The following is a 20,206-nucleotide window of genomic DNA, read 5'->3' as shown; positions in this document are numbered from 1 at the left end:
TTCTCTAATCCCAGAGTATCTGTCACAGTGCAGTAGGAAGTGCACCTCTGTCTCTATTTCTCCCTGCTGGCAGTGGGAGCACAGCCTGTCCTCTCTGGGCAGCCAGGTCTGCCTGTGTCGCCCAGTTTCTATGGCCAGGTTGTGGTCACTGAGCCTGTCCTCTCTGGGCAGCCAGGTCTGCCTGTGTCGCCCAGTTTCTATGGCCAGGTTGTGGTCACTGAGCCTGTACTTCGTCAGGGTCTGTTTCTGTTTGTTATTTTTTATTTTGGTCTAATATTCAGCTCGAGTGTTTTGTCTGTTTAAGGTTCTGTAGCATTCCAGTTTATGTTGTGTTTGTGTGTGTGTGTCCCAGTGTGTGAGATATTGCTGTTTGATCTGTGCTGTGATGTGGTTGAGTCTGGGTTGTGATGCTCTAGCAGTGCTGTCCTGAGGCTGGTTAGTGTTGGTGTGGCTCAGGTCAGTGAGCCTCAGGACCAGCTGGCTCAGGGGGCTCTGTTTTGGGCTCAGCTCTTGGCTCAGCAGGGCTTTGTGGTGGTAGGAATTTTGGTCACTGTTTTTTAGGTGTAGCCAATACTTTAATATTCTTTTCTGTATGTTTATCAATAGTGGGTACTGGCCTAATTCGGCCCTGCACCCGTTGTTAGGAGTTTTTCTCTGCACACGGAGGATGATTCTACAGATCTCCATGTGCAGAGTTTCTGTGGGGTGTTTGTCCCATTGGGTGTAATCCTGGTCTGTGAGGGGACCCCAAACTTCACTGCCGTATAGGTCAATGGGTTGGATTACACTTTCAAATATTTGGAGCCAGATTCTTGTTGGTGGGTTGATGTTGAAGAGCCTCCTTCTTATTGCGTAGAAAGCCCTGAGTGCCTTCTCCCTCAGTGCCTTCACTGCCAGGTCAAAACTCCCGGAAGAGCTGATGGTGAGACCGAGATATGTGTAGCTGGATGTGTGCTCCAATGTGTTGTTGTTCAGTGTGAATTTGTACCTGTTTCCCTGAGGTCTGGCTTTCTTCTGGAAAACCATAACTCTGGTCTTGTCCAGATTGACTGTCAGTGCCCAGGTCTGACAGTCCTGCTCCAGCAGTGCCAGGTTCTGCTGTTCTGGGTCCAGATGGGCTGGCAGTGCCCAGGTCTGACAGTACTGCTCCAGCAGCGCCAGGTTCTGCTGTTCTGGGTCCAGATTGACTGTCAGTGCCCAGGTCTGACAGTCCTGCTCCAGCAGTGCCAGGTTCTGCTGTTCTGGGTCCAGATGGGCTGTCAGTGCCCAGGTCTGACAGTCCTGCTCCAGCAGTGCCAGGTTCTGCTGTTCTGGGTCCAGATGGGCTGGCAGTGCCCAGGTCTGACAGTCCTGCTCCAGCAGTGCCAGGTTCTGCTGTTCTGGGTCCAGATTGACTGGCAGTGCCCAGGTCTGACAGTACTGCTCCAGCAGTGCCAGGTTCTGCTGCAGCCCCTGTTCTGTGGGCGACAGCAGGACCAGGTCATCTGCGTAGAGCAGGAACTTGATTTCTGTGTGGTGTAGTGTGAGACCAGGAGCTGCAGACTGCTCCAACATTCCTGCTAATTCATTGATATAGATATTGAACAGTGTTGGGCTCAGGCTGCAGCCCTGTCTCACCCCGCGGCCTTGGGTGAAGAATTTAGTCCTTTTGTCTCTCTCTCTCCTCTCTCTCATCTCACCCCCCCGCCCCCCGCCCTGTGCTCACGTCTTGACGTAGGGGTCGGAGAAGCCGTTGACATCCATGGCGGCGAGATGAGCACAGCGCACCACCCCCACAGCCAGACCCCCCCGCTGGGGGCAGAAGAGCAGAGACAACAAGATCCTGCCCCTCTCCTCCATCACCTGACTCTCCACACACTCCCACTGTCAGAGAGAGAGAGAGAGAGAGGGATTAATACGCACACACTGACTGGACACTCCAGTACATTAACACTGCACTGAGAGAGAGGGGTTAATACACACACACTGACTGGACACTCCAGTACATTAACACTGCACTGAGAGAGAGAGAGAGGGGTTAATACAGACACACTGACTGGACACTCCAGTACATTAACACTGCACTGAGAGAGAGAGAGAGAGAGGGGTTAATACACACACTGACTGGACACTCCAGTACATTAACACTGCACTGAGAGAGAGAGAGGGGTTCATACAGACACAGACTGGACACTCCAGTACATTAACACTGCACTGAGAGAGAGAGGGGTTCATACACACACACTGACTGGACACTCCAGTACATTAACACTGCACTGAGAGAGAAAGGGGTTCATACACACACACTGACTGGACACTCCAGTACATTAACACTGCACTGAGAGAGAGAGGGGTTAATACAGACACACTGACTGGACACTCCAGTACATTAACACTGCACTGAGAGAGAGAGAGAGAGGGGTTAATACACACACTGACTGGACACTCCAGTACATTAACACTGCACTGAGAGAGAGAGAGGTTAATACACACACTGACTGAACACTCCAGTACATTAACACTGCACTGAGAGAGAGAGGGGTTCACACACACACACTGACTGGACACTTCAGTACATTAACACTGCACTGAGAGAGAGGGGTTCATACAGACACACTGACTGGACACTCCAGTACATTAACACTGCACTGAGAGAGAGAGGGGTTCATACAGACACACTGACTGGACACTCCAGTACATGAACGCTGCACTGAGAGAGAGAGGGGTTAATACACACACACTGACTGGACACTCCAGTACATTAACACTGCACTGAGAGAGAGAGAGAGGGGTTCATACAGACACACTGACTGGACACTCCAGTACATGAACGCTGCACTGAGAGAGAGAGGGGTTAATACACACACACTGACTGGACACTCCAGCACATTAACACTGCACTGAGAGAGAGGGGTTAATACAGACACACTGACTGGACACTCCAGTACATTAACACTGCACTGAGAAAGAGAGGGGTTAATACAGACACACTGGACACTCCAGTACATTAACAGTGTACTGAGAGAGAGAGGGGTTAATACAGACACACTGACTGGACACTCCAGTACATTAACACTGCGCTAAGAGAGAGAGAGAGGGGTTAATACAGACACACTGGACTGAGAGAGAGGGGTTAATATCTCTCATGTAGCAGGATATTCTCTGTGTGTCTCACCTGTCTCAGGTAGCAGGATATTCTCTGTGTGTCTCACCTCTCTCAGGTAGCAGGATATTCTCTGTGTGTCTCACCTGTCTCAGGTAGCAGGATATTCTCTGTGTGTCTCACCTCTCTCAGGTAGCAGGATATTCTCTGTGTGTCTCACCTCTCTCAGGTAGGAGGATATTCTCTGTGTGTCTCACCTGTCTCAGGTAGCAGGATATTCTCTGTGTGTCTCACCTCTCTCAGGTAGCAGGATATTCTCTGTGTGTCTCACCTCTCTCAGGTAGCAGGATATTCTCTGTGTGTCTCACCTCTCTCAGGTAGCAGGATATTCTCTGTCTGTCTCACCTGTCTCAGGTAGCAGGATATTCTCTGTGTGTCTCACCTCTCTCAGGTAGCAGGATATTCTCTGTGTGTCTCACCTTTCTCAGGTAGCAGGATATTCTCTGTGTGTCTCACCTCTCTCAGGTAGCAGGATATTCACTGTGTGTCTCACCTGTCTCAGGTAGCAGGATATTCACTGTGTGTCTCACTTTTCTCAGGTAGCAGGATATTCTCTGTGTGTCTCACCTTTCTCAGGTAGCAGGATATTCTCTGTGTGTCTCACCTCTCTCAGGTAGCAGGATATTCACTGTGTCTCACCTGTCTCAGGTAGCAGGATATTCTCTGTGTGTCTCACCTCTCTCAGGTACAGGATATTCTCTGTGTGTCTCACCTGTCTCAGGTAGCAGGATATTCTCTGTGTGTCTCACCTCTCTCAGGTAGCAGGATATTCACTGTGTGTCTCACCTGTCTCAGGTAGCAGGATATTCACTGTGTGTCTCACCTCTCTCAGGTAGCAGGATATTCTCTGTTTGTCTCACCTCTCTCAGGTAGCAGGATATTCTCTGTGTGTCTCACCTCTCTCAGGTAGCAGGATATTCTCTGTGTGTCTCACCTCTCTCAGGTAGCAGGATATTCACTGTGTCTCACCTGTCTCAGGTTGCAGGATATTCTCTGTGTGTCTCACCTCTTTCAGGTAGCAGGATATTCCTCTCAGAGCTTCACTCATGGCTGATGGTGATGGCAGCTGTGACAGAGATAAAGAGGATTCATATAATTTATTTTTATAATCTTTCCTGTCTGTCTCTCTTCTCTCCCTCTCTTGTCTCTCTGCTCTCTCTGTGCTGTCTCTCCCTCTATCCCTCTCCCTGTCCCATCTCTCTCTGTCCTGTCTGTCTCTCTCCTCTCTTTGTCCTGTGTCTCTCTCTGTCCCATCTCTCCCTTTATCCCTCTGTCTGTCCCATCCCTCTCTTTCCTGTCTGTCTCTCTTTGTCCTATCTCTCTCTCTGTCCTGTGTATCTCTGTCCTGTCTCTCTCTCTGTCCCGTCTCTCTCTGTCCCGTGTCCTTGACTGGGGCTGTGTCTCTCTGTCCTGTGTCCAAGTCTGGGGCTGTGTCTCTCTGTCCTGTCCCTGTCTGGGGCTGTGTCTCTGTCCTGTGTCCCTGTCTGGGGCTGTGTCTCTCTTTGTCCTGTGTCCAAGTCTGGGTCTGTCTCTCTCTGTTCTGTGTCCCAGTGTGGGGCTGTCCTGTCTCTCTGTCCTGTGTCCCTTTGTCCTGTGTCCCGGTGTGGGACTGTCTCTCTCTCTGTCCTGTGTCCCGGTGTGGGTCTGTCTCTCTCTCTCTGTCCTGTGTCTCTCTGTCCTGTGTCCCGGTGTGGGGCTGTCCTGTCTCTCTGTCTTGTGTCTCTCTGTCCTGTGTCCTGGTGTGGGTCTGTGTCTCTCTCTGTCCTGTGTCTCTCTGTTCTATGTCCCGGTGTGGGGCTGTCCTGTCTCTCTGTCCTGTGTCCCGGTTTGGGGCTGTCTCTCTCTCTCTGTCCTGTGTCTCTCTGTCCTGTGTCCCAGTGTGGGGCTGTCCTGTCTCTCTGTCCTGTGTCTCTCTGTCCTGTATCCTGGTAAGGGTCTGTGTCTCTCTCTGTCCTGTGTCTCTCTGTCCTATGTCCCGGTGTGGGGCTGTCCTGTCTCCATCTGTCCTGTGTCCCCGTGTGGGACTGTCTCTCTCTCTGTCCTGTGTCCTGGTGTGGGGCTGTCTCTCTCTCTGTCTTGTGTCTCTCTGTCCTGTGTCCCGGTGTGGGGCTGTCTCTCTGCCTGTGTCCCGATGTGGGACTGTCCTGTCTCTCTCTCTGTCCTGTGTCCTGTGTGGGGCTGTCCTGTCTCTCTCTGTCCTGTGTCCTGTGTGGGGCTGTCCTGTGTCCTGTGTGGGGCTGTCCTGTGTCCTGTCTCTCTCTGTCCTGTGTCCCGGTGTGGGGCTGTGTTCGAGACAGGTGTCTTTGCTCACAGGGGGGTGTGGCTCTAGACAGATGTTGTACTGCTTGATCAGGCCTGGCTTCAGCCTCCTCAGAGCCAGGCGTGCCTCACCGATGAACTCGTTGTGGGTCAGCTTGTCCTCATCGCAGACCGTCACCCTGAGACAGAGACAGTCTGCATTAACACTGACTCCCCACTCATCTCTGGACTGGAGGGGGACAGTGTGACCCCGACTGGACCAGTGATCTCTGGACTGGTCTAGTCTAACACTGCACTGAGAGAGAGAGGGGTTAATACAGACACACTGACTGGACACTCCAGTACATTAACACTGCACTGAGAGAGAGAGGGGTTAATACAGACACACTGACTGGACACTCCAGTACATTAACACTGCACTGAGAGAGAGGGGTTAATACACACACACTGACTGGACACTCCAGTACATTAACACTGCACTGAGAGAGAGAGAGGGGTTAATACAGACACACTGACTGGACACTCCAGTACATTAACACTGCACTGAGAGAGAGAGGGGTTAATACAGACACACTGACTGGACACTCCAGTACATTAACACTGCACTGAGAGAGAGAGAGGGGTTAATACAGACACACTGACTGGACACTCCAGTACATTAACACTGCACTGAGAGAGAGGGGTTAATACAGACACACTGACTGGACACTCCAGTACATTAACACTGCACTGAGAGAGAGGGGTTAATACACACACACTGACTGGACACTCCAGTACATTAACACTGCACTGAGAGAGAGAGGGGGGTTAATACACACACACTGACTGGATACTCCAGTACATGAACACTGCACTGAGAGAGAGAGGGGTTAATACAGACACACTGACTGGACACTCCAGTACAGTAACACTGCACTGAGAGAGAGAGGGGTTATAACAGACACACTGACTGGACACTCCAGTACATTAACACTGTACTGAGAGAGAGAGGGGTTAATACAGACACACTGACTGGACACTCCAGTACATTAACACTGCACTGAGAGAGAGAGAGAGGGGTTAATACACACACACTGACTGGACACTCCAGTACATTAACACTGCACTGAGAGAGAGAGGGGGGTTAATACACACACACTGACTGGATACTCCAGTACATGAACACTGCACTGAGAGAGAGAGGGGTTAATACAGACACACTGACTGGACACTCCAGTACAGTAACACTGCACTGAGAGAGAGAGGGGTTATAACAGACACACTGACTGGACACTCCAGTACATTAACACTGCACTGAGAGAGAGGGGTTAATACACACACACTGACTGGACACTCCAGTACATTAACACTGCACTGAGAGAGAGAGAGGGGTTAATACACACACACTGACTGGATACTCCAGTACATGAACACTGCACTGAGAGAGAGAGGGGTTAATACAGACACACTGACTGGACACTCCAGTACAGTAACACTGCACTGAGAGAGAGAGGGGTTAATACACACACACTGACTGGACACTCCAGTACATTAACACTGCACTGAGAGAGAGAGAGGGGTTAATACAGACACACTGACTGGACACTCCAGTACAGTAACACTGCACTGAGAGAGAGAGGGGTTAATACAGACACACTGACTGGACACTCCAGTACAGTAACACTGCACTGAGAGAGAGAGGGGTTCATACAGACACACTGACTGGACACTCCAGTACATTAACACTGCACTGAGAGAGAGGGGGGTTCATACACACACACTGACTGGACACTCCAGTACAGTAACACTGCACTGAGAGAGAGAGGTTTATATAGACAAAGATATTTGCCTTCTGGTGTAGTTTAATTGGGGAATATCACAGCATGTTAAGACAAGAACACAGATTTAAATAATTGGAGAGTGAGAAAGCAGAGTGAAAGTTTGGCTCTTGAGAAATCAGCAGAGTATTGAGTCTCACGTGTGAGACTGTGTTTGTAATTAGAATGCTACAAAGACAGACAGGCAGGTCAGCAGAGAGAGAGACAGGCAGAGCACTAGCAAGACAAACAGATCAGTAGAGAGACAGACAGGCAGATCACTAGCGAGACAAACAGATCAGTAGAGAGACAGACAGGCAGATCTCTAGCGAGACAAACAGATCAGTAGAGAGACAGACAGGCAGGTCAGCAGAGACGGACAGGTCAGTAGAGAGACAGACAAGCAGATCAGCACAGACAGGAAGGTCAGTAGAGATAAAGACAGGCTGATCAGCACAGAGACAGACAGGCACAACACAGAGACAGACAGGCAGATCAGCATAGAGACAGACAGGCAGATCAGCGCAGAGACAGACAGACAGACCAGCACAGAGACAGGCAGGCAGGTCAGCACAGAGACAGACTGGAAAATCATCAGAGAGAGAAAAAGAGACAGACAGGTTGAGAGATTGAGAGAGATATTTGTGCTCCACAGAGGTCAGGCCAACCCGCTTGAGACACACTGTCTGTCCTCCAGGGCCCAACAGCACTGACCCCCAGCAGAGTGCCTGGCCTCAATCTGTCACTGAAGGACTGACACTGGCCGACGGGCGAGACAGGCGCTGACAGTGTTTACATCAGGCTGTCAGAGAGTCTGAGAGTCACACACACCCAGCCCAGAGCCTCTGAGAGTCACACACACCCACCCCAGTGAGAGTCTGAGAGTCACACACACACACCCCAGAGCCTCTGAGAGTCACACACACCCACCCCAGTGAGAGTCTGAGAGTCACACACACACACCCCAGAGCGTCTGAGAGTCACACACACCCACCCCAGTGAGACTCTGAGAGTCACACACACACCAGTGAGTCTGGATCAGTGTCTCAGTGTCTCAGTGGGTCAGTGGGTCAGTGGGTCAGTGTGTCAGTGTCTCAGTGGATCAGAGGATTAGTGGATCAGTGGATCAGAGGATCAGAGTATCAGTGGGTCAGAGGATCAGTGTGTCAGTGCCTCAGTGGGTCAGTGGGTCAGTGGGTCAGTGTCTCAGTGGATCAGTGGGTCAGAGGATCAGTGGGTCAGTGGATCAGATGATCAGCGGATCAGAGGATCAGTACCTCAGTGGATCAGTGGATCAGTGGATCAGTGGGTCAGTGTGTCACTGTGTCACTGTGTCACTGTGTCAGTGCCTCAGTGGGTCAGTGGGTCAGTGGGTCACTGTGTCAGTGGGTCAGTGGGTCAGTGGGTCAGTGGATCAGTGGATCAGAGGATCAGTACCTCAGTGGATCAGTGGGTCAGTGGGTCAGTCTGTCAGTGGATTAGTGGGTCAGAGGATCAGTAGGTCAGTGGGTCAGTGGGTCACTGTGTCGTTGGATCAGAGGATCAGAGGATCAGATGATCAGATGATCAGAGGATCAGTGTGTCAGTACCTCAGTGGGTCAGTGGGTCAGTGGGTGACTGTGTCAGTGCCTCAGTGGGTCAGTGGGTCAGTGGGTCAGTGGATCAGTGTCTCAGTGTCTCAGTGGGTCAGTGGGTCAGTGGGTCAGTGGGTCACTGTGTCAGTGCCTCAGTGGGTCAGTGGATCAGTGTCTCAGTGTCTCAGTGGATCAGTGGATCAGAGGATCAGAGGATCAGAGGATCAGATGATCAGAGGATCAGTGTGTCAGTACCTCAGTGGGTCAGTGGGTCACTGTGTCAGTGCCTCAGTGGGTCAGTGGGTCAGTGGGTCAGTGGGTCAGTGGATCAGTGTCTCAGTGGATCAGTGGATCAGTGGATCAGTGTCTCAGTGTCTCAGTGGATCAGTGGGTCAGAGGATCAGAGGATCAGAGGATCAGTGTCTCAGTGTCTCAGTGTCTCAGTGTCTCAGTGTCTCAGTGGATCAGAGGATCAGAGGATCAGTGGATCAGAGGATCAGAGGATCAGAGTATCAGTGTGTCAGTACCTCAGTGTCTCAGTGTCTCAGTGGATCAGAGGATCAGAGGATCAGTGGATCAGTGGATCAGAGGATCAGAGGATCAGAGGATCAGAGTATCAGTGTGTCAGTGTCTCAGTGTGTCAGTGTCTCAGTGGATCAGTGGATCAGAGGATCAGAGGATCAGTGGATCAGTGGATCAGTGGATCAGTGGATCAGTGGATCAGAGGATCAGAGGATCAGAGGATCAGAGGATCAGAGGATCAGTGTGTCAGTACCTCAGTGTTCTCTTCATGATGTCCTCGTTAGTGATTCCGAAATAGGTGAGGGTCTCATTCCAGACGGGGTTCAGGGAGTTCCTCACGGTCCGAGTCTTCAGCTTGTTGGCCTAAACCCCCACAGGGAGAAACACAGCTGCAGTCACCAAGCCACAGTGACAGCGCCCCCCGCCGCTCAGGCCAGCTGCAGAACTGCAGCCACCAGGCCTCTCACTGCCTCTGGTCAACAGTACCTTGCAGGCGCCAGGCAGGAGGTGGAGCTTCACATAGGGGTCAGCCAGTCCATTAAAATCCATTGGTTTCAAACCCTGAAACACAGACAGGGGTTAATACAGACAGCAGCTGAACACCACTGTACATTAACACTGCACTGAGAGAGAGAGGGGTTAATACACAAACACTGACTGGACACTCCAGTACATTAACACTGCACTGAGAGAGAGGGGGGTTAATACAGACACAATGACTGGACACTCCAGTACATTAACACTGCACTGAGAGAGAGAGGGGTTCATACACACACACTGACTGGACACTCCAGTACATTAACACTGCACTGAGAGAGAGAGGGGTTAATACAGACACACTGACTGGACAGTCCAGTACATTAACACTGCACTGAGAGAGAGGGGGTTAATACAGACACACTGACTGGACACTCCAGTACATGAACACTGCACTGAGAGAGAGAGGGGTTAATACACACACTGACTGGACACTCCAGTACATTAACACTGCACTGAGAGAGAGAGAGGGGTTAATACAGACACACTGACTGGACACTCCAGTACATTAACACTGCACTGAGAGAGAGAGAGGGGTTAATACACACACTGACTGGACACTCCAGTACATTAACACTGCACTGAGAGACAGAGAGGGGTTCATACAGACACACTAACTGGACACTCCAGTACATTAACACTGCACTGAGAGAGAGGGGTTAATACACACACTGACCAGACACTCCAGTACATTAACACTGCACTGAGAGAGAGAGGGGTTAATACAGACACTGACTGGACACTCCAGTACATTAACACTGCACTGAGAGAGAGGGGTTAATACAGACACACTGACTGGACACTACAGTACATTAACACTGCACTGAGAGAGAGAGGGGTTAATACAGACCTTGGCTCTCAGTATAGTACAGTGCAGGGTGCTGGTGTCTCTCTCATACAGCAGGTTGAACTCCAAAGTGCCCAGAGATGCTGAAACAGAGAATCTGTTTGAAGTCCGATGCCCCAGAGACAGGAGGCCTGTGGGTCACTTGATCACTTTCCCTTGACCCCAGATGCTCAGTCACACAATTCACTAGTGATCATGCACAATCATGCACAATCAGTCACTCTTCAGCCCAGATCTCTTCTGAGCACTGACATAAGATCACTGTTGTGATTCTTGTCATTATTCTGTCACTCTCTTCACCCAGCTCAGTGTGTATTAACCCCTCTCTCTCTCAGTGCAGTGTTAATGTACTGGAGTGTCCAGTCAGTGTGTCTGTATTAACCCCTCTCTCTCTCAGTGCAGTGTTAATGTACTGGAGTGTCCAGTCAGTGTGTCTGTATTAACCCCTCTCTCTCAGTGCAGTGTTAATGTACTGGAGTGTCCAGTCAGTGTGTCTGTATTAACCCCTCTCTCTCTCAGTGCAGTGTTAATGTACTGGAGTGTCCAGTCAGTGTGTGTGTATTAACCCCCCTCTCTCTCAGTGCAGTGTTAATGTACTGGAGTGTCCAGTCAGTGTGTCTGTATTAACCCCACTCTCTCTCAGTGCAGTGTTAATGTACTGGAGTGTTCAGTCAGCGTGTCTGTATTAACCCCTCTCTCTCTCAGTGCAGTGTTAATGTACTGGAGTGTCCAGTCAGTGTGTGTGTATTAACCCCTCTCTCTCTCAGTGCAGTGTTAATGTACTGGAGTGTCCAGTCAGTGTGTGTATTAACCCCTCTCTCTCTCAGTGCAGTGTTAATGTACTGGAGTGTCCAGTCAGTGTGTCTGTATTAACCCCTCTCTCTCTCTCAGTGCAGTGTTCATGTACTGGAGTGTCAGTCAGTGTGTCTGTATTAACCCCTCTCTCTCTCAGTGTGTCTTACTTGTGTCGTCACTGTCGTAGCTGTCGATTTCCACGGACGTGTCCATGCTTCCCAGCATGCTCTGCCTGTCTGCCAGGGTCAGCGCCCCCGTGCCCCCCGGAGGCAGCCCTGGCGAGAGCCCCCCCCCGGCCCCCCCGGGGAGGGTGGGGGGGGGCAGGTCGGCCCCCGTGGGGGAGAGCCGGGGGAAGTAGGCGGAGATCTGCCGGATGGGCCTGATGGGACCGGGACAGACGTCTATGGCCATGTGCTCCTGGATCGAGATGGTGAGTCTCTTGCCCCTGCGGACCGTCATGGGGCTGAGCCACAGAGAGAGGGGTTAATACACAGAGAGACAGGGGAGTTAATACACAGAGAGAGAGAGAGGGGTTAATACACACACAGAGAGAGAGAGACTGGGGTTAATACACAGAGAGAGGGGTTAAAATATACAGAGGGAGACTGTGGTTAATACACAGAGAGAGAGACTGGGGTTAATACACAGAGAGAGAGAGACTGGGGTTAATACACAGAGAGAGAGACTGGGGTTAATACACAGAGGGAGACTGGGGTTAATACACAGAGAGAGAGACTGGGGTTAATACACAGAGAGAGAGAGCCACACCGACACTAACCAGCCTCAGGACAGCACTGCTAGAGCACCACAACCCAGACTCAACCACATCACAGCACAGATCAAACAGCAATATCTCACACACTGGGACACACACACACAAACACAACATAAACTGGAATGCTACAGAACCTTAAACAGACAATACACACTAGCTGAATATTTGACCAAAATAAAAAATAACAAACAGAAACAGACCCTGACGAAGTACAGGCTCAGTGACCACAACCTGGCCATAGAAACTGGACACAGGCAGACCTGGCTGCCCAGAGAGGACAGGCTCAGTGACCACAGCCTGGACACACACACTGGACACAGGCAGACCTGGCTGTCCAGAGAGGACAGGCTCAGTGACCACAGCCTGGACACACACACTGGACACAGGCAGACCTGGTTGTCCAGAGAGGACAGGCTCAGTGACCACAGCCTGGACACACACACTGGACACAGGCAGACCTGGCTGTCCAGAGAGGACAGGCTCAGTGACCACAGCCTGGACACACACACTGGACACAGGCAGACCTGGTTGTCCAGAGAGGACAGGCTCAGTGACCATAGCCTGGACACACACACTGGACACAGGCAGACCTGGCTGTCCAGAGAGGACAGGCTCAGTGACCACAGCCTGGACACACACACTGGACACAGGCAGACCTGGTTGTCCAGAGAGGACAGGCTCAGTGACCACAGCCTGGACACACACACTGGACACAGGCAGACCTGGCTGTCCAGAGAGGACAGGCTCAGTGACCACAGCCTGGACACACACACTGGACACAGGCAGACCTGGTTGTCCAGAGAGGACAGGCTCAGTGACCACAGCCTGGACACACACACTGGACACAGGCAGACCTGGCTGTCCAGAGAGGACAGGCTGTGCTCCCACTGCCAGCGGGGAGAAATAGAGACAGAGGTGCACTTCCTACTGCACTGTGACAGATACTCTGGGATTAGAGAAACATTCTTCCCCAAATTCAGAAATCTAATCCCAGAGTTCCCACACCTGCCAGAATCACAACGGGTCCCAATCCTACTGGGAGAGGGAGGAGGGAACTCAGTTGATCTGGCAGCCCAGTATGTGATCTCCTGTCACAGCCTGAGGAACAGTGAGTCTCCCAATAATGCTCCAGCCGCCTACAGTATATGTCAATATTTTATAATATGTCTTTGTTGTAAATGTCTGTAACATGTCTGTAGATTTTATTTTACTTCTATTTTTTGTTTTGTTCCATGTTAATTTTATTATTTTTATTTGCTTTGGCAACACTGATTGTACCCATCGGTCATGCTAATAAAGCACCTTGAACTGAACTGAATTGAATTGAGAGAGAGAGAGGGGTTAATACACAGAGAGACAGGGGGGTTAATACACAGAGAGAGACTGGGGTTAATACACAGAGAGACAGGGGGGTTAATACAGACAGAGAGAGAGGGGTTAATACTCAGAGAGATAGAGGGGTTAATACACGGAGAGAGACTGGGGTTAATACACAGAGAGAGAGAGAGGTTAATACACAGAGAGAGACTGGGGTTAATACACAGAGAGACAGGGAGGTTAATACACAGAGAGACAGGGGGGTTAATACACAGAGAGAGACTGGGGTTAATACACAGAGAGAGGGGTTAAAATATACAGAGAGCGAGAGGGGTTAATACACAGACGGGGGGTTAATATAGAGAGGGGGTTAATACACAGAGAGAGAGGGGTTAATACACAGAGACAGGGTTAATACACAGAGAGAGAGGGGTTAATATATAGAGAGGGGGGTTAATACACGGAGAGAGGTTAATACACAGAGTGAGACTGGGGTTAATACACAGAGAGAGAGGGGTAAATACACAGAGGTACAAATGGAGAGACAGAGAGACAGAGAGAGAGAGACAGGCTTAGATACATGTAGAGAGAGAGAGATTCACAGACAGACACAGAGACAGACAGACACAGAGAGGGAGGGAGACAGGCAGAGAGACAGACAAACACCGAGAGTGAGAGAGGGAGACAGACAGAGAGACAGACAGACACAGAGAGAGAAGGAGACAGGCAGAGAGATAGACAGACACACAGAGAGAGAGGGGGAGACAGGCAGAGAGAGACAGAGAGAGAGGGAGACAGGCAGAGAGACAGATACACAGAAAGAGAGATAGAGAGAGGGAGACAGGCAGAGAGACAGACAGATACACAGAGAGGGAGATAGAGAGAGGGAGACAGCAGAGAGACAGACAGATACACAGAGAGAGAGATAGAAAGAGAGAGAGAGGCAGAGAGACAGACACAGAGAGAGAGGAAGAGAGACAGTGAAAGGCAGCAGCAGAGACAGAAGGCAGTTTGAGAATTTGGGGCTGTGCAGCTGAGACTGAAGGAGAGACTTTGTAAATTTTTAATTAGCTTGTGTTCCTGCCAGTGTCCCTCAGCATGTGTCTGAGTATTAGTGTTTGTGTGTGTGTGAGAGACTGTGTCTGAGAATTAGTGTTTGTGTGTGAGAGACTGTGTGTCTGAGTATTAGTGTTTGTGTGTGTGTGAGAGACTGTGTGTCTGAGTATTAGTGTTTGTGTGTGTGTGAGAGACTGTGTGTCTGAGTATTAGTGTTTGTGTGTGTGTGTGAGAGACTGTGTGTCTGAGTATTAGTGTTTGTGTGTGTGAGAGAGACTGTGTGTCTGAGTATTAGTGTTTGTGTGTGTGTGAGAGACTGTGTGTCTGAGTATTAGTGTTTGTGTGTGTGAGAGAGACTGTGTGTCTGAGTATTAGTCTTTGTTTGTGTGTGAGACACTGTGTGTGTCTGTGTATTAGTGTTTGTGTGTGTGTGAGAGACTGTGTGTCTGAGTATTAGTGTTTGTGTGTGTGTGAGAGACTGTGTGTCTGAGTATTACTGTTTGTGTGTGTGTGAGAGACTGTGTGTCTGAGTATTAGTGTTTGTGTGTGTGTGAGAGACTGTGTGTCTTAGTACTAGTGTTTGTGTGTGTGTGTGTGAGAGACTGTGTGTCTGAGTATTAGTGTTTGTGTGTGTGTGAGAGACTGTGTGTCTGAGTATTAGTGTTTGTGTGTGTGTGAGAGACTGTGTGTGTCTGAGAATTAGTGTTTGTGTGTGTGAGAGAGACTGTGTGTGTCTGAGAATTAGTGTTTGTGTGTGTGAGAGACTGTGTGTCTGAGTATTAGTGTTTGTGTGAAAGAGACTGTGTGTCTGAATATTAGTGTTTGTGTGTGTATGAGAGAGACACTGTGTGTCAGAGTATTAGTGTTTGTGTGTGAGACTGTGTGTCTGAGTATTAGTGTTTGTATATGTATGAGAATCTGTGTCTGAGCATTAGTGTCTATGTGTGTGAGAATCTGTGTGTCTGAGTATTAGTGTCTTTGTGTGTGAGTGAGAATTTGTGTGTGTGTGCGTGAGAATTTGTTTGTGTATGATTGTGTGTGTGAATCCGTGTGTGAGTGACAATTTGTGATTTTCTATGAGTGTGAATTTGTGTGCATTAGTCTGAATTTGTTTGCATGAATCTGTGTGTATGAATGAGAATTTGTATGTGCATGAATCTGTGTGTATGAATGAGAATTTGTTTGCATGAATCTGTGTGTGTGAATGAGAATTTGTTTGCATGAATCTGTGTGTGTGAATGAGAATTTGTGTGTGCATGAGTGGGACTATGTCTATGAGTGAGAATTTGTATGTATGAGTGAGAATTTGTGATTGTGTAGGAGTGTGAATTGGTGATCGTGTCTGTGAATTTGTGTGTATGAGTGTGAATCTGTGATTGTGTAAGAATGTGAATTGGTGATTGTGTCTGTGACTTTGTGTGTATCAATGTGAATCTGTGATTGTGTAGGAGTGTGAATTGGTGATTGTGTATGTGAATTTGTGTGTATCAGTGTGAATCTGTGATTGTGTAAGTGTGAATCTGTGATTGTGTGTGTAAATAGTATTGATAGTGATGATCTGTATGTGCCGTTGTTGATTGAACTGAATAATAGAGTCAACTGGATACAAACAGACAGAGAGAGACAGGAGAGAGAGAGAGACAGGAGAGATGGGAGAGAGACAGGGGAGAGATAGAGACAGGAGAGACGGGAGACAGGGGAGAGAGAGAGACAGGAGAGATGGGAGAGAGACAGGGGAGAGAGAGAGGCAGGAGAGATGGGAGAGAGACAGGGGAGAGATAGAGGCAGGAGAGACGGGAGAGAGACAGGGGAGAGAGAGACAGGGGAGAGAGACAGAAGAGAGATAGACAGGAGAGACGGGAGAGAGACAGGGTAGAAAGACAGGGGAGAGAGAGACAGGGGAGATGGGAGAGAAACGAGAGAGAGAGACAGGGGAGAGAGACAGGAGAGACGGGAGAGAGACAGGGGAGAGAAAGATAGGAGAGACGGGAGAGAGAGACAGGAGAGACGGGAGAGAGACAGGGGAGAGAGAGAGACAGGTGATAAAGGGGAGAGAGACAGAAGAGAGAGAGGGAGGGAGAGAAACGGGAGAGAGAGAGACAGGAGAGACGGGAGAGAGGAAAGAGAGAGACAGGAGAGACGGGAGAGAGACAGGAGAGACGGGAGAGAGGAAAGAGAGAGACAGGAGAGAGACAGGGGAGAGAGACAGGAGAGATGGGAGAGAGACAGGGGAGAGATAGAGACAGGAGAGACGGGAGAGAGACAGGGGAGAGAGACAGGAGAGACGGGAGAGAGACAGGGGAGAGAGAGACAGGGGAGAGAGACAGAAGAGAGATAGACAGGAGAGACGGGAGAGAGAGACAGGGTAGAAAGACAGGGGAGAGAGAGACGGGGGAGATGGGAGAGAAACGAGAGAGAGAGACAGGGGAGAGAGACAGGAGAGACGGGAGAGAGACAGGGGAGAGAGAGATAGGAGAGATGGGAGAGAGACGGGAGAGAGAGACAGGAGAGACGGGAGAGAGACAGGGGAGAGAGAGAGAGACAGGTGATAAAGGGGAGAGAGACAGAAGAGAGAAAGGGAGGGAGAGAAACAGGGGAGAGAGAGAGACAGGAGAGACGGGAGAGAGGAAAGAGAGAGACAGGAGAGACGAGAGAGAGACAGGAGAGAGAGAGACAGGAGAGACGGGAGAGAGGAAAGAGAGAGACAGGAGAGAGACAGGAGAGACGGGAGAGAGACAGGGGAGAGAGACAGAAGAGATGGGAGAGAGAGACGGGAGAGAGACAGGAGAGGGAGAGACAGGAGAGACGGGAGAGAGACAGGGGAGAGAGGCAGAAGAGATGGGAGAGAGAGACGGGAGAGAGACAGGGGAGAGAGAGAGACAGAAGGAGAGACAGGAGAGAGAAAGACAGGGGATAGAGAGGGGGAGAGAGAGACAGGAGGAGAGACGGGGAGGGATACAGGGGGACAGAGCCAGAGAGAGAGAGGCAGGGCGAGGGGAAGGAGGAGAGAGAGGAGAGGGAGATTGAGAGAGATGGAGGACGATGCCGGCGGTCCTCTTACCTGGTGCAGGGTGAGTAGGGCGGTCAGAGAGGAAGAGGAGAGCTCGCTCTGCTGATGGAGCTGGGCTGTGCCTGACAGTGGAGGACGGAGAGAGAGAGGGAGAGAGGGAGAGAGAGAGGGAGAGAGAGAGGATGAGTCTCTGGTGAGCAATGAGAGAGCAGGAGAGAAACAGCCCTCCATTCCTGCACAGTGTGTGCGTGTCTCCGCGTGCGTGTGAGTCTCTGTGTTTGGTGTGTGTCACTCTCTGTGTGTGTCTGTGAGTGTGTGCGTTTCTGTGTGTGTCTCTGTGTTTCTCTGGTGTGTTGCTCTCTGGGTGTGTGTGTCTGTGACTGTGAGTGTGTGTGTTTCTGTGTGTGTCTCTGTGAGTGTCTGTATGCGTGTGTTTCTGTGTGAGTGTGTATGTGTGTGTCTGTGAGTTTGTGTGTTACTGTATGAGTGCGTGTATGTGTGTGTTTGTGACTGTGAGTGTTTCTGTGTGAGTGTGTATGTGTGTGTCTGTGTGAGTGTGTGTATGTGTGTGTCTGTGACTGTGTGTGTCTCTGTGTGAGTGTGTATGTGTGTGTCTGTGAGAGTGTGAGTGTGTGTCTCTGTGTGAGTGTGTGTATGTGTGTGCCTGTGTTGGTGGCTCTGTAGCAGAGCTGAGATGTTAAGTCAGTGAGTTAAGCCTCTCCGGGTGGTGTTAAGGTACAGTAGTGAACTGCACCAGCTGTAGTCTGCCTGCTCGCTCGTCTCGCAGTATAATTAGACCCTAATGACACCTCTCTCTGTATGTGACTGCGGCTCTCCCTCTGCATGCAGATCATGCCCAGAGCTCTGTCACGCAGTCAGGGTGTCAGTGTGTCACGCAGTCAGGGTGTCAGTGTGTCAGTGTGTCAGGCAGTCAGGGTGTCAGGCAGTCAGGGTCTCAGGCAGTCCGTGTGTCAGTGTGTCACTGTGTCACTGTGTCAGGCAGTCAGTGTGTCAGTCTGTCAGTATGTCAGTGTGTCAGGCAGTCAGTGTGTCAGTGTGTCAGTGTGTCAGGCAGTCAGTGTGTCAGTGTGTCAGTGTGTCAGTGTGTCAGGCAGTCAGGGTCTCAGGCAGTCCGTGTGTCAGTGTGTCACTGTGTCACTGTGTCAGGCAGTCAGTGTGTCAGTCTGTCAGTATGTCAGTGTGTCAGGCAGTCAGTGTGTCAGTGTGTCAGTGTGTCAGGCAGTCAGTGTGTCTGTGTGTCAGTGTGTCAGTGAGTCAGGCAGTCAGTGTGTCAGTGTGTCAGTATGTCAGTGTGTCAGGCAGTCAGTGTGTCAGTGTGTCAGTGTGTCAGGCAGTCAGTGTGTCTGTGTGTCAGTGTGTCAGTGTGTCAGGCAGTCAGTGTGTCAGTGTGTCAGTATGTCAGTGTGTCAGGCAGTCAGTGTGTCAGTGTGTCAGTGTGTAAGTGTGTCAGTGTGTCAGGCAGTCAGTGTGTCAGTGTGTCAGTATGTCAGTGTGTCAGGCAGTCAGTGTGTCTGTGTGTCAGTGTGTCAGGCAGTCAGTGCGTCTTCTGTCAGTGTGTCACTGTGTCAAGCCGTCAGTGTGTCAGTTTGTCAGTGTGTCAGGCAGTGAGTTTGTCAGTTTGTCAGTGTTTCAGGCAGTCACTGTGTCAGGCAGTCTGTCAGCGTGTCAGTAGGTCTGGGTGTCAGTGTGTCAGGCAGAAAGTGTGTCAGTTGGTCAGTGTGTCAGGAAGTCAGCGTGTTAGTTAGTCAGTGTGTCAGAGTGTCAGGCAGACAGTGTGTCAGTATTTCTCTCAGTGTGTAAGTCGGTCAGTGCGTCATTGTGTCAGGCAGTCTGTCAGGCAGCCAGTGTGTCAGAAGGACAGTGTGTAGTATATATATATATCAGGAGTATGTGAATATACTGATTGTGTGTGTACTAGCAGTGTGTTTATACAGTATACATACTGTCAGTGTGTGTGTATACTAGCAGTGTGTTTATACAGTATATATACTGTCAGTGTGTGTATATACTAGCAGTGTGTTTATACAGTATATATACTGTCAGTGTGTATATATACTAGCAGTGTGTTTATACAGTATATATACTGTCAGTGTGTGTGTATATACTAGCAGTGTGTTTATACAGTATATATACTGTCAGTGTGTGTGTGTATACTAGCAGTGTGTTTATACAGTATATATACTGTCAGTGTGTGTGTATATACTAGCAGTGTGTTTATACAGTATATATACTGTCAGTGTGTGTGTATACTAGCAGTGTGTTTATACAGTATCTATACTGTCAGTGTGTGTGTATATACTAGCAGTGTGTTTATACAGTATATATACTGTCAGTGTGTGTATATACTAGCAGTGTGTTTATACAGTATATATACTGTCAGTGTGTGTGTATATACTAGCAGTGTGTTTATACAGTATATATACTGTCAGTGTGTGTGTATATACTAGCAGTGTGTTTATACAGTATATATACTGTCAGTGTGTGTGTATATACTAGCAGTGTGTTTATACAGTATATATACTGTCAGTGTGTGTGTATATACTAGCAGTGTGTTT

At 49.8% G+C, this 20,206-nt stretch overlaps 1 protein-coding gene across 1 annotated transcript; it reads right to left on the bottom strand.

The window, feature by feature from the left end:
• Window positions 1–1,701: 1,701 nt before the first annotated feature.
• doc2a (double C2-like domains, alpha) lies at window positions 1,702–17,773 on the bottom strand. The gene is made up of 8 exons (XM_069186543.1): window positions 17,682–17,773; window positions 11,640–11,935; window positions 10,681–10,760; window positions 9,780–9,854; window positions 9,547–9,656; window positions 5,454–5,580; window positions 4,149–4,208; window positions 1,702–1,863 (listed from the first exon to the last, which is right to left on the bottom strand). Exons 2-8 carry the CDS (start codon window positions 11,929–11,931, stop codon window positions 1,702–1,704), a joined length of 906 nt encoding a protein of 301 aa, XP_069042644.1. The 5' UTR covers window positions 11,932–11,935; window positions 17,682–17,773.
• Between the last annotated feature and the right edge of the window lie 2,433 nt (window positions 17,774–20,206).

Source organism: Lepisosteus oculatus, unplaced genomic scaffold, assembly GCF_040954835.1.
Source record: "Lepisosteus oculatus isolate fLepOcu1 unplaced genomic scaffold, fLepOcu1.hap2 HAP2_SCAFFOLD_544, whole genome shotgun sequence".
NCBI lineage: Eukaryota > Metazoa > Chordata > Actinopteri > Semionotiformes > Lepisosteidae > Lepisosteus > Lepisosteus oculatus.
This window is presented reverse-complemented; position numbering and strand designations above follow the sequence as displayed.

Excerpts from the sequence above, each read along its gene's own strand:
- doc2a (XM_069186543.1), bottom strand. The coding sequence starts at position 11,931 with ATGACGGTCCGCAGGGGCAAGAGACTCACCATCTCGATCCAGGAGCAC. Across the intron at positions 5,581-9,546 it reads ATCATGAAGAGAACACTGAG|GGTGACGGTCTGCGATGAGG; the intron begins GTACTGACACAC and ends TCTCTGTCTCAG. Across the intron at positions 4,209-5,453 it reads GTCTAGAGCCACACCCCCCT|CTGCCATCACCATCAGCCAT; the intron begins GTGAGCAAAGAC and ends TCTCTGTCACAG.